The sequence below is a fragment of the Argiope bruennichi genome, chromosome X1 (assembly GCF_947563725.1).
Source record: "Argiope bruennichi chromosome X1, qqArgBrue1.1, whole genome shotgun sequence".
NCBI lineage: Eukaryota > Metazoa > Arthropoda > Arachnida > Araneae > Araneidae > Argiope > Argiope bruennichi.
The window spans coordinates 23,130,172-23,144,492 of NC_079162.1; the positions used below are offsets into that span (position 1 = coordinate 23,130,172).

Consider the following 14,321-nt stretch of genomic DNA (forward strand, 5'->3'; position numbering starts at 1 on the left):
AACAACAATATATATTAATTAGCTTCTGAAACAAACGTCTGTCTGGAAAATGGTCGTATGAAGAAGTCTAAAATCTATAACGCACTAAAATAAAATAAAGTAAAATTTGAGACGCTGCTTGACTGGCGATGCATTTTGTGCATAGATCTGTGTCATGTTTGCATGCATTTTCAAACAGATACAGAATTATTTTTTTATGTATATATTTTTTTTAATCAAATATGCGAATATACATGTTTTAATACTCTTTTAGAACTATTGCTGAAAAGTTACGATTCCCTCCCATGTGTGCGTGCGTGTGTGTTTATTTATTTTCTTTGGTTTGAAACATCATAATATGATTTGAAATTGAGCTCATATGCCTAGATGCCAAATTCTTACAGTTATTTTCTTGGAGAACCTTAACAGATGCTTACAAAGAAACTGGTCTAAGATTGTATTTAAATGGCCAAATGTCTTATAACTACTTCAAATGTATGAAATATAGCATCCAAGGAGCATGAAATATAGCATTTCAACGGTATTTTCCCCTATACATGTTCAAATACCTTGTTGACAGATCTCTTAAAATTGCAATTGACATTTTTCATTATATAAAAGTATGAATGAAGATTGAAATTTGAGCATAAGAATTTTTCAAATATTGCAAAATAGGTATAAAAAATATTTAATTTTATTCATAAATATTTCAGGTATGAATTTAGTAAATAATGAAATTGATGAATTGTTGCTTTAGTTTTAGAGAGAGAAAAAAAAGGATTAAAAAAAAACTTTTTGTTATTCAGTGTTTTAATGTCATGAAATTTATCAAAAAAGCGCAAATCCGTATTTAACATTAAAAGATTCTAATCTCAACTGTCTAACTAATCTCATATGTCATTTTCTTGCTCATAAGGATAATTTTTTTAAATGTATTTCATCTAATTTACTTCAAATTTGATTTCATGGTTATCACTATTTAAAATGAATAGATAAAAAATGTAGATATAAGGATAACATTTTTTCAAAAATAAACATTATATATATATTTGTAAAAGTCTGTATTTTTTGTCGACTTATATCTATTATTTTAATTTGCAGTGACTAATTTTCTATTTGTGAGAAATGTTTGGAAATATTTTAAACCGATTCTGCCAGCTTCTTAGTGCCAAAAAAGTGCTATTTGAAATAAATTGGTTTATAACGACTGGATTATTTGTCGTATAATATGTCACAGAATATTTTAAATTATTTATTATGTATTTTTATAATGAAGTTTGTAAAAAGCTATCAGACAAATATTTTTATTCCAGACTTAAATGGCAAAAAATATCAAATATATATACTACTAATTTGTACTCCTATTTCTTATAAATAACAATTATTATTGTTTGCATCATAATATTCAGTCACATTTTCAGAATTGCATTTAATTTTGTTTTAGTTTAGAATTTCCTCATTGCATACATTTTAAGCAAAACTTATTGTTTCATTTTTTTTTTTCCCCTTTTAAATTTCGAGTTGTATTCACGTTTAAAAAAATTCTTTTTTAGCATTCAAAAAAGAAAAGCACTACAACTGCCGCAGCAGATACAAGCAGTAATCATGTCAATTTAGAAATCGCAAAGAAGATCAAAGAGCTTTTTAGAACTAAAATGTCTACCTTTGTAGTTCAATGTTTAAATCCGTATCACAGAGATGACTGTAGAGTTGGAAAGATCATGAGCAATGAAGATTTCAAATATTTAGCCCGAAAGGTAAGAAAATGGATATAAATGATTATTCTGGTTCATTGTTCTTGCGATTTAATAACCGATCTAATTTTAATTTTAATAAATTGTGTAATTCTATAGATAAAAATCACATAAGTATATTTCATTCCAGCATGTTTATTTCTGTTGTAAAATAAATTGATTTTATTTAGACTTTCATGAAATATTTGTCAAAATTTCAGTGTTTTCTGTCTAGAGGCACAAATCTAATTGTGGTTTGTATGATATTGAAATAATGGTGTAAGTTTTTAAGTTGAAAGCTTTCTGAACTTCTTTTGAAATATTTTTCATGTAATATTATCTTTTTTTCCCATGGAGTAAGTAATTGATCAAGTTAAATTAAATATGAGATGGAAGTATAAATGTATATTTATTAAATTAATTTTGTTCTTTTTACTTCATCTGAATTTCTCATGTTTGAGGAAACATATATTTAGCTTAGAAAATCAAAACAGTCGTAGGGTATAAGCAGTACTTAATAAAGGTAAGAAGGGCATGAAATTATTTTATGCGCTCTCTCATTATATCTCTCTTAAAAGTGTTATAAATGCACTAATGCTTTGTCCCTATGGCACGTCTTAAACTTGGCGCCAGAATCATCTACATCCTATTGTCCCCTATTGTTTGTAACTGATCATGAAGCGAGATATGTCTGGGATATAAAAAACAGATTTTTATTATACTCTTTATAAATGTCTATAAACAATTGTCTGTTAACAAGGGCATTGCATTATTCTTCTATAGAGCTAATTAAACATTTTGTATTGTAAGGATATCAAAAGAATGTAATCTTAGTGCATAAGTAATTAAATAGATACTGAAATTTCTTGATTCCCTAATTGTTTTTAAATTAAGGTGTAGAGATCATTTCAGCATTATAATATGTTAATCAAGTTCAATCGTTATTTCTTTATTCCTTATTTATTATATTATTAAATTAATATTTCTTTATATAATGATATTTCTAAATTAAATCCTAATTTCAAAAGTTTTATCTTAATGTAACCTATATTAACTTAATTCTAAAATGTTCTCTTATTTCCTGATCCAATTTCACCTTTTTTATTTAATTAATTCAACACGAGCTCTGTAAAACTGCTGTAATCGGAAATTCACACACTCCGAGTGATAATAAAAATTTGAAAAAAATTAAAATATAAAAATTTGTCAATACGCAAATTTTTTAAAAAAAATATACCTATTTTCCTCTTACTTAAATCGGCACGTGCGAAGAAATCCCTATCAGAATCTCATGGTATATAATGATCAGGGAAAATATTTATGTCGCTCATTTCTCTTTTCGCTCGTGTTTCGTGTAAAATCTAATCTAAACTTGATTAATTTCCTAACTTTCAGTTTAATTTAGCCCATATCAACTTCGTTCTAAAATTACTGAATCGGCTAAAGTTAACACTCCGAGTGAAGGGATACAAAATTGCTGATCTAAACAAATTCCTCTAAAAGATCCCTGTGATTCCCTTGATGGTTCGACGCGTGTAGAGAAATCTTTATTAAAATCTCATTGTATATAAGCACTGTGAAAATTATTTTCCCTCTCGTTTACGCTAATCTGCTCTTGTATCGCGCTGTGAGTAGACGTGCCTTGTCCGTGCCTCTTATAGATAAATCATGCCTCCGGGAGAGAATAAAACGAAGCTAAAAATTCAACGTCTTCTCTCTGTCTTCGACCAAGACACAAATAATAATAATAACTAAAAAACATCCCTTATGGAATTTTTCCTTCCTAATTTCTATTTCTGACATGGGGAAAAAAGTGAAGAAACTGAAACTGTCATTGTTAACTGCAATTTCGCACTGTAAGCACAAAAATTTGCATAAATTCTTGGTTTGCTGCTACTGTTCTTGGCATAACAGGAATAAAGTCATTCTTATCAGCGATGGCTTTGCGCTTTGCATGTGAAGTTGTTTTATGAAAACTAAGGAAATACCGCAGCTGCACTTCGGGAATTTCGTCGACTTGAGAATTTACGCAAAGAAGCAAGAGGTACCAAAACATACTCGAAAATTTTGTTGTATCCCAAATGCAACAGTGCCAATGCTTTGAATCAATCACTTTTATGCAAGCTGAAGCGCCTCCACACATTGGATTCTTGTGCACAGCAGTTTCTTCGGCAACATTTTACTAATGATTAAGTAGTCGTGCGTTTACGGCAACCTAACCATCTCGTTGTACACGTCTTAATCCCTTTAATTTTTAGCTTTGGGAATACTTAAAAAATCTTGTTTATCGAGTGTGTCTGGTAACCTTGACAGACTTGAAAGACAGTATCACTCTGCATGTGAAAAGCATCTCAATTGACCAATTACGATCCACAGTTGAACAAGCTGTCCACAGAAAGCAGGTTTTCTCATCTGAAAGAAGGGAAGTCAACCTTCTAACTCTCCGACCCGCCCTAAGGCACACGGATTTAAACCAAAGAACTGAATGACCGGACCGCCGCAACAGCAATTGGCGGGAACTGTGGTTGAGTCCTAAGGGCCGTCACCGGCCACGGTACAACCCTCCCCGAAGGAAGTACGTCCCGTCATCGATGGGGGGAGTCAGATCCCCCACCTATTAGTGTACCCTCCAGGGTGGCGAGATCCAACCACCATGCCGGAAGCATCTTATCCTCATTTCGAGGTGCCCCTCCCGAGGGTCTCTGAAAGAAGGGAACCATATTGAGCAGTTTCCCTTCCATCGATAAGGTACTATGGTATAATGAATTCTGAATGTTTGATACGTTCGAATAAAATGTGTTGCAATTGTGTATTTTGAGTCTTTTCAGCATATTTTTTTTGTTGTACAGCGCCATCTATCGGTGTTTCTGGAACTAATTTTTTTTTCGTGTGATCCTCCACATGTCTTGAATAATATATTCAACAATTTCGGAGCATTTACACTGAATAGTTCGCTGTATAGAGAGCTCCGAGGGGTGTTTTAATTTTGATCACCTTGTATATATGTAATTATACAAGTATATATACGGTTTTGCTAGTTTTACCAAAAAATAAACATTGTAAGGGTTTTATTATTTCCATCCCTTCAAATAAAATATTTTTCAATACTTCATGTAAATTCATTTACATGAGAAAAGGAAGGAATAAGGTTTGAATAAAGATTGCTTCATGGTTCAAAAATTCAAATCACTTTGAATAAACATTCTGTCTAAACAAATAATTTCTTCCATGAAAATACTAGAAGGTTTTTTTCCTTTGAGTATGCTCATTTAAACGAAGTTTGCCAAAATTCTACAGTTGTTCAAGACAACCGTTGGATAAACTTACGGAACATCAGATTCGATAGTTTGGAAACTAACATGGAGAAAACGCTATCTCCCAACGATGATGAGGCCATTTTTTCCCAAAAGCATCTATCCAATACGGTAAGCAAAGAAGGAGAAGGAACTGTAATTTGCATAATTCTTTTTCTAAAAGATTATTGGTTTGCTATAATATAACATCCTTCAATTTATGAACAAAATTGTCATCTTAATATTTGCTGTTCTGTGATGAGTCAATATCGCAATTATAGTTTGGCCATTGTTATGAGATATCGTTTCCAAAAAGTATCCGAATCTACCTTATCAACAAAATTTTATTATCCATTTAAAGAGGTGAGGACTCCCATTTCTTTGCTCAATATGTGGGGAATGCCAAATGCCTAAAAATAAAAGAAAAAGTTTAGTGCGATTTATATTTTCCAAAGTGTTCACTCAAATAAATTTTTAAAAAAAGGTGTAATGCAGTTTTATTGTGCAATTCAATTTTTTTTTTTTGTATACATAAAAAAATATTGATACATAGAATAAAATATTGATTTTTTTTATTAACATTAGTCGAAATATTTTAATAGTTGTTATATATATCTTTATACATTACATATATGATAAGAATTAAAAGTAAAGGTAAATTGATCTTCAATGAATTATTTACTTTCATTTGTTTACATTCGAATATATTTTCACTAAAAATTTGTTAAGGATTTTGTTAGACGATTTTATAGCACTTGATTTTTTTTATATTACATTTTATTTTAATTGCATTATGTGTAAAGTACTACTTATGCTTAAACGCTCAGATGCAAGTGGATTAAATATTGTAATTCCATATCATTGAAACTTAAGTATTTGAAGAATGTTGTATCAAGAAATAATAAACTGAAATATATTTAAAATGTTAAACAATATGAAGGGAAAATAAAATAACCTTAAATCAGCTATAAAGGCTGAAAAAATGCATTAAGTGTAAAGCATGATCGCGGCATTATTATTATTATTTATTTATTTTGTTAAAATTTATGAGGGATTTGTTTTCTCTCTTTGTTTAATTTGTATTGAAACTGTAATTTATTATGAAAAGAAACTCTGCTAGAATTCAATTTTTTTTCCATTTTTTTATAAGATTACATTTCATTAACAGTGAAATTCTTCTTAATAGTAGTAATTTCTTTGATTGTTTAATTTCTATTGTGTCTGCCTTATATTGCATTATGAGTAATGATGTTCAGTTGATGAATTGTAAAATAATGAGCTCTTTTTATTGTAGCTTACACATTTTGTGATGGCGAAAGAATTGAAACATTGTAAATGTGTTGAAGATTTAGAATGCAATGAAAATGTGAAGCACAAAGCACGAGATTTTATTCATAAATATATGTCCAAATATGGACCTATATACAAGAAAGGAAAATTTGATTCTCCTATTGTTTACTGAACCATGAATGTGTAAATATATTACAGCTAACCATACATCTGCCTTCATCTTTGTTTTTTCATATGGTGTTTGTCATGTGTTAAGAAATGTGATTTTCATTTTGTAAATAGGAAATTCATGTGCTTAAATGAATTGAATTGAATGAATGTGGTGCCAAGTGTGCATGTAGTGATTTAAGCTAGCAATAAAATGTAGATATTTTGATTATTGATGAACAAAGTTATGAAAATAAATTTAAAATGCGTTTTTAAACATTTATTTAGTAATGAATTTAATTATTTTCTTTTAATAGACTATAAAACTGCTCAAGTTAGTTTTAATTTCAAGGTTTTGTGCCTTAGTATGTGCTTAAAATACATACAACTGCCAATAGTACAATAAACTCTCATGTTAATAAAGAGAACTAAAATAAAATTAAGATTTTTGTATTGATTACTATAATGTTGTAACATTCCAATCCAGCTTGTTCCATACATTTCAGAATTTGCCTTCAGTTAACAGATGTTTTGTTAAATTTCTTATTGAGCAGAGCTAAATGAATGCTTTGGATAAGAATTAATTTTTTTTTTTTTTTAAATCTACATCCAGATTATGTTATCCTGTTGCCGACTCGTTTTGCAGAAAATGCTGTTGGACAATTATGTTATTCAGATAAATCATTCATATTTACTCAATTGTTGTAATGTTGTGTTAATGTTTATAATAATAGTAAAAAAAAATTGGAAAAAACGTGCAAAAAACTTCTAATCTTTAATGTAAAACCTAATGTAGTACTGTAAAATGCTCATAGTTTGAGCATTAGCATTACATACAAAAAGTCAATAAGCATTTTAGTTCTTATGAAGTGTATTTTTCCTTCATTATTTAAAAATTAACTAGTAAGCATAATTGAGATGATTTTATATTATAACTAAACTATCAATTATTACCAATAAGTGCAACGTTTTAAAAGTTGCTTTATTTGAGTTGATAATTGTTCTCTGTAGTCGCCGTTCTTTTCAAATCTGTCTTTTTATTTCAATGTATGTTAAATATGACTGTTAAAATATGCTTCCTTGTGCAATTTATTCATTTGAGAGTTTATTTTGAAAAATGTGTTGTTTACTAAGCTTTGTTAGTAGAAGTTTTATATGGAATATAAAAATTCATTGATTTGAATGACAAAAATATTGATATTATGTTTTATCTATATTTAGTGTACACTTCAAATGTATTTTGATTCCCATTCATTCTTTTCACTCTTCGGTTCATTTAATTTTATGGGATTTTCAATGAATATTGCCTAGAAAATGTTGGCATACTTAATTTTTTATTATTTAATTCTACTGTGTATTATATACATGTGATGACTGGCTACAGATTATGCCTGGAATTGAGTGTTTGAATTGCTATCTTATCGAATGATTGTTGTATATTTTTAAAACGATGCAATTTTTATGTATTTGAAATGTTTTTATTCGTGAATGAATTTTTAGTTATTGCTAGCATTTGTGCATTTTTGAAAAGGTTTTTCTTAGTTATTTGGAAATTAATTTAATTTCATTTATGGTTATTTTAAAAATGACAAAAAAAAAAAAAAGTTTTGTCAGATAACCTTGCTGTTGTGCATAGACAGGGTATTTAAATACGGAATTCATGCTATTTTTTGTGTATTGTTTGTTAAACAATGTTTTGTCTTTGTTAACTTTATGTAATCAAGTTAAAAGAATTATTTATTATATTATAGAGATAATTTATATATTTGACGGTTTTAATGCCCACAGCATTGGGTGTCATTTTACAAATTGTGATCTTATTATTTATTGTCTTTTATTTAAGTGCACTTGAAATTTTCTATGACATTTCTACAATTCTAAAAAAATATCCAATGAAATATTGATTTCAGTGCAGTTTCTCTTCAGTCATTTGAAACTTTGATGTTATATGTATCGTAAATCTGTTAATTGTCAGATTTCATTAGATATAAACATATATCGGATACTGTTTAAACCACAGTCATTTTAAAATCTCTCGCTATTCTTTTGTGGTGCAGCAATGTATAATTATTTCTAATTAGTGTATTTTTATTGATCAAATATTTAACCATTATTTTATTTACAATATATTATCAAAGTACATAAATCTTAAAATTATCTCTGTTTAGAACTGATAATTTAAAACAACTCAACCACTTCTATTTTCATGTAACTGTTAAAAAAACTGTTGATTGTTTCATAAGTTCATTATGGTATTTCGTTCAATTACATCAGTAAGAAACTCTAGTATCATCTTATTTCTTTTAGTTATTTTTAACTCGTATAAAAATTAAAAATATATAACCTTATAATGTTGTAAGTGGTAAAAACACGTTTAAAATAGATACCAATTACTTAGAGGTGCCTTCTATCCAGCTACGCAATTTTAATGTGGTACATTAGTATTTAAATGTATCCCAATATTTTTCATTTGAAATTAATGTTTGATCAAATTGTTTATGCTATTAATTCTCATCTGTTATTGCTTAGGCGAATTAGCTTAATGTTAGCAAAATGTTTTATATTCAGAGATATATTTTTCTCCCAATGTCTGCAACTCCTTTTGCTCAACTTCCTTTCAGACTAGTGTTATTGCTGTTAAATTTCAAAATAGTTAAAAGTATTATTTAAAAAAAAGTTACTCTTTAAAAAGTTAAGACGTGCAATTTTCATTAGAAACCTTTATATCATGCTTCTCATTTATAGTGTTCAATCATAACAAGTTAATTCATATGCAATAAAGTTATTTTTTATTTTTACTAACTGTTTATTAATTCTCTGTATGAATCTGGCCGATATATATTTAATATCAAAATTCTTCCTTGATTATCAAATTTTTGTAAGTTGCTGATAATAGATATGTAAAAATTTATTTTAAAAGTTTGAATATTTTTTAGAACATGTGTTAATATACATTATTATTTTTGTTGTTGTTGTTGTTGTGTTCCATGTAAAGAAAACTACATATAACTATATTCCCCCCCCCCCATTTTTTTTTATTAAGCTACACGTTACACATTAAGACTTAATTGTATGTATATATGCACACAAACTATCATAAAACGTGTTCTAAATCTCAGGACATTGTGTATTCATTATGTGTTTTATATCACTTATTTTGCTTCATGTCTTTGTTATCTGTATGTTTGTCTCTCTTACAGAAGTAATTCATTTAGTGAAGAAACATCTATCTTTCTTGGCATATAAGGTCCTTATGATTAAAGTCTTCTTGGGGATCAAGGGTCTGTTTAAGGCTCGAATTGTAATATTTTCAACAATGTGATAAATTATTTACTAGTCAAACTTTAAGAGAAGACAAATGATAAATGCAATATATCCTTAGTATATTTTTAAGAACAAAATGAAGATTATTTTGTTTTGATAGTCAATGGTAAAATGCACAGTATTAAATAATAAATGTGATCCAACCTTTTAATCTTTTTTAAAAACATGCGTAAGCAATTTTTGTAAACTGATTTCAATTCAGTTTTGTGAACTATTGTTTGTAATTTTCATGACCAGGAACTTCTCATTCCATGAAACATGCCAAATGCAACAAGCAAATATATAAATTAATGGATTGATTTTTAACTAGTTAATGTCATGATTTTTATCAGATATATGTTTTTAAATATTTAAGATGTTATTTATTTTATTTATTATCCATGCCCCCCCTTCCTTTTTTTTTAGATTTATTGGGATGCTTACTTGCAACTAGAGGGGTTTTTTTTTTTTTTTTTTTTTTTTTTTATTATTATTACTGATAATGTGTGAAATACATTTTCTTGCTCATTTTTCAAATAAATTTTGGTTAGAAGTGAAATTTTCAGTGACTGTATTTAAATAGATGTTGTGAGTATTCCCCCCCCCCCTCTTTTCTATGGTCCGACTTTTGAAAGATTGAAGTTCAAGAGGAACTTAGGAATCAAAGATGCTGCGCATACTTATATACCATACCTTCTTTATTCTGATAGATTAGCTATATTATGTTAAATAAAATATAGAAAAAACATATGACATTTTTTATACCGTATTCTGGTTTAAGATGAGATAGTTGATGCAAGTTTTTTTTTAAATGAGTTTTTCAAAACATTTATATATATTTGTTTCTTTAAAAAATATATATTTCTTTAATATTTGCCAAATGTATGGATAGCATAGTAACTTAGTTACTTTTTAATTATTATACAATAAATTTAATCTTATAAACAACACGAACTTATATTCTTAAGTACAAAATTTGCTTTAAAAAATGTTTGACTAAACAAATTTTCTTGAATTTTGTTTTGTACTTATCTTAAAATCTTTGTTATTTGGACTTACAAATTGTAGTTTATAAGAATGATCATTCACCCAGTCTTTATTGATTTGCTGGACATTTAAATGACCAGTTACCAAAATAAAACTGGTATTTAAGGAATTGTTGGAAGGTTGATGTTGTTAATCTGTAGTTCGTAAAGCTTTGGTCATTGATTACACTTGAAGCTTTATGAGCCCGTTAATTTTCTTGTCTTAATATCGGGATATCAAGTACAAATTCTGGAATCCATATCCTAATACACAAGACCAGCCATAAAAGGTCACATACTAAGTTTATATCTTCTATATATTTGGAGATTATTTATGTACATATTCAGTATGTAACAAAATGTGTTTTTGAACATTTCCTAAACATGAATAAGATTTTGAAAAAATTAAATAACTTAGAAATGATCCGAAAATATTTCTAATTTAGATTATGTTCTGTGTTTGGGAAACATGCTTAGATTAATTCATTTCAATTCAAATTGCCTGCTGTTTACTGAATTCTTCAATGTAATTTTATTTAGAAAAATTTATTGTGTTTAAAAAAATTCTCTAAGTTTGTTTTCCAAAGCATCTGTTGAGTTTTTGTTATTCCACAGTACAAAAATTCGAATGATTTTAAATCTATTTGATAAAAGAAAGGTTAATGTGATTAATTTTACTTAATATGACATGCTTATATGAAAATTTATGAATCCTGAATAAGAAATTGCAAAATTTTATTATTTCTGAAAAATATTATTTGCATTCATTTTCAATTGCTGGTAAAGAATTTGGAATATGTAAGCATTATGCGCATGACTGTTATTGTTGTGCGCATCATTGCAACTTTCTCTTTTTGTGGATTTATGAGTGTTTAATTTTCTTCAAATAACTAATTCAATACAATTGAAATTTACTCATCAAATTTTAAGAATAAATCCATATAAAAGGTTACATTCAGTTATTAGTAAATTCATACCTCCCTTAGAAAGCATATAATTTAAAAGAATTAGCATCCAAAGCACTTAGCATTTCAAGTAAATATCTGAATCCTGAAGCACAACTGTATTTATTATATTATTCCAAAACAAAATTTATATTAAAATTTGTTTTATAACACATATTAATTCAATTGTGTGTAAATTATTTTCATTTTGATACAGAGGTACATTCAGTTACACTACAAGAAAATCTGTATAAAAACATATTTTTTATTTTGTTTGCAATACTAGGAATGATATTTTTTGTGTTAAATTTCACAGTAAAGGATATATTTAAGCGATTTGGTTTATCATTTAAATGGGTATTCTAAACCTTAAAATATTTTCGATTATGGATTCAAGTTAATGGAGATTAAACATTAATGCATGTATTTGAATTTCAGAATTTTCAGACATTTCTTCTTTATGAAGGAAAATTTTAGATTACTGGAAATATGTTACAGTGGGGGGAAATGAATTTCTGGAAATCTAAGTCCCTTCGATGTGTTTGGTACGAGTTAGTTAATATATAATAACTAACATAGAATTAATTTGATGTTTTTCAATAACCTCTTCCCAAGCTAACAACTTTTACCTAGTGCAACTTTTAATCATCATGGGCTCCAAATCGTAATTTTGTATGGATTATGGTATAAATTCTGTATTATCAAGTTGTTGAATTTGAAATAGGGTTTTTATATTCACTTTGTGAATATTACTGATAAGAACCTCACAACTATGATCCATGTAATAATCAAATTTTTTTTATTTAAAATATATAAAAATAATATATAAGGAAGTTTCATGCATCAGGGCCTGTTGTATACATTCATTTCCCATATTTATTTTCAGCATTCTGCTATCTTATAATTACATAATATCACTCAGCTTGAGAATCAATGAATTAATCAGCTAATCTAATTTCATTTTCTTCAATGAAAATTCCTTGTCTCATTTTATATATATTCATAAGTTAATCCTTAATGCAACATCAATTTTCTTTACTGCAAGTGCTGAATATATTGTCTGTTTCAAAACTGCAATAATACAATTATTTAAATACTTATTTTCCACTAGTTTTTAATCTTTTAAACAAATATATCAGAAGTAAATTTACAAGTAAAGTTTTGTTTAATAACACTGTAAATATCCATGAGATGGTTTTTACCCTATCCACAGCATTCTGAGTATTAGTGTAGGTATAAATATTCTTTTCACGAACATGTCATAATGTTTACATTCTTAATATTTTCCGTTTGCTAGGTAAAGTTATTATTTACGACAAAATATTGATCGCATTAACATATCTCTCTGTTATTATTTGTGTGCATTAATAGTATTTATGCTTCTTTGTTTCAGTTTTGTAATTATAAAATTATTATAGAAGATTCAGGATGTTATGAAATTTTATGATGAAATAGATTTAAATCATTGGAAGATCAAGTTTCATGCTTTGTTTTTGATTTCAAGGTTACTTTGTAATTGATTTTAATATTATTCTATCTTTTCTGTTTTATATTTAATCATTTGTGTTTCTCCAGGCATTATGTGCTCTTTTGTCGAGCATAGAATCTTGTATATTTTTCCATCAATATTTGTATTTTTATATGGCATGATTGAATATTTATATGGATCTCTAAACTGTCATTGAAAGTTACCTTAATACTTATCAAAAGAATTAATAAAACCTGGTTCTGTATATACTCCATAATTACACCAGAGAAATAAAATGTTTTGTCATTTCTGAAAATATTTATTTATCATATTTGTAACAATGACGATGTCTTATTTTCTAATCATGTTTTTAATAATTTTTTAACTATACACTATTGATGACTTTCTTTAAAAATACTGTATGGACAGTGGAATTAATGCTTCCACACGAAGCAATAAATTGTTAGCATTGATTATGTAAGCATATATGTGCATGTTGTCTAAGCATTTAGAAGAACATAAATTCATGTAGTAGCTTCCCCACAGAGTTTATTCTCCCACTGAAATAAATCTTTTTATTTATTTTTCAACAGTTGATGAATCTAAAAAACAAATAGTTAAAATGAGTAGCATCTACATTATATGATTAAATGTATCCGGACGCTCAGATTTACATATGCTAGTTATTATTAGAGAAATGTTATGTGCAGAGTCAATTGATAAGAAATATTGCAAGTAAATTTAAGTCATTTTAATCAGTGGACACGGATATAGAGAAAAGACAATCACAACATACAAATCCTCCTTCGGGCACATACAAAGGGCTTCAGCGTAATGAGGTGCGCACTACCATATAAGGTGACGCCTCTCATAAGAACAATCCGTAACAGGTTCGAAGGGTAAATGGGATGATAGTGAAATTATCCCCCCCCAGGCACATACACACTCAATGTAAATACATTTGCCTGAAGAATTCATATACACTGTCAATATCCAATGCTGCCAAGCATTTATAATGCTTTTGTCAAGATATCTGCTGTCATATCTTCCTTTGAAATAAATTTAATCTCAATACATTTATTATTCAAAGCTTCGGGAACAAAGTGATATTACTTAGGGCATTTGTACAAACCCGCTGA

At 27.9% G+C, this 14,321-nt stretch overlaps 1 protein-coding gene across 4 annotated transcripts in view; it reads left to right on the forward strand.

Annotated features, from left to right (window-relative positions):
• The window catches only part of LOC129958394 (histone-lysine N-methyltransferase SETD2-like), a 73,920-nt gene extending 63,698 nt beyond the window's left edge, over positions 1 to 10,222 (forward strand). For all 4 annotated transcript variants that reach the window (XM_056070865.1, XM_056070864.1, XM_056070862.1 and 1 more), the window contains 2 exons: positions 1,533 to 1,736; positions 6,300 to 10,222. In XM_056070865.1, the coding sequence (XP_055926840.1) occupies positions 1,533 to 1,736; positions 6,300 to 6,467 (372 nt within the window). In that variant the 3' untranslated portion in view covers positions 6,468 to 10,222. The remainder of the gene's footprint in view (positions 1 to 1,532; positions 1,737 to 6,299) is intronic.
• The last annotated feature ends 4,099 nt before the right edge of the window (positions 10,223 to 14,321 follow it).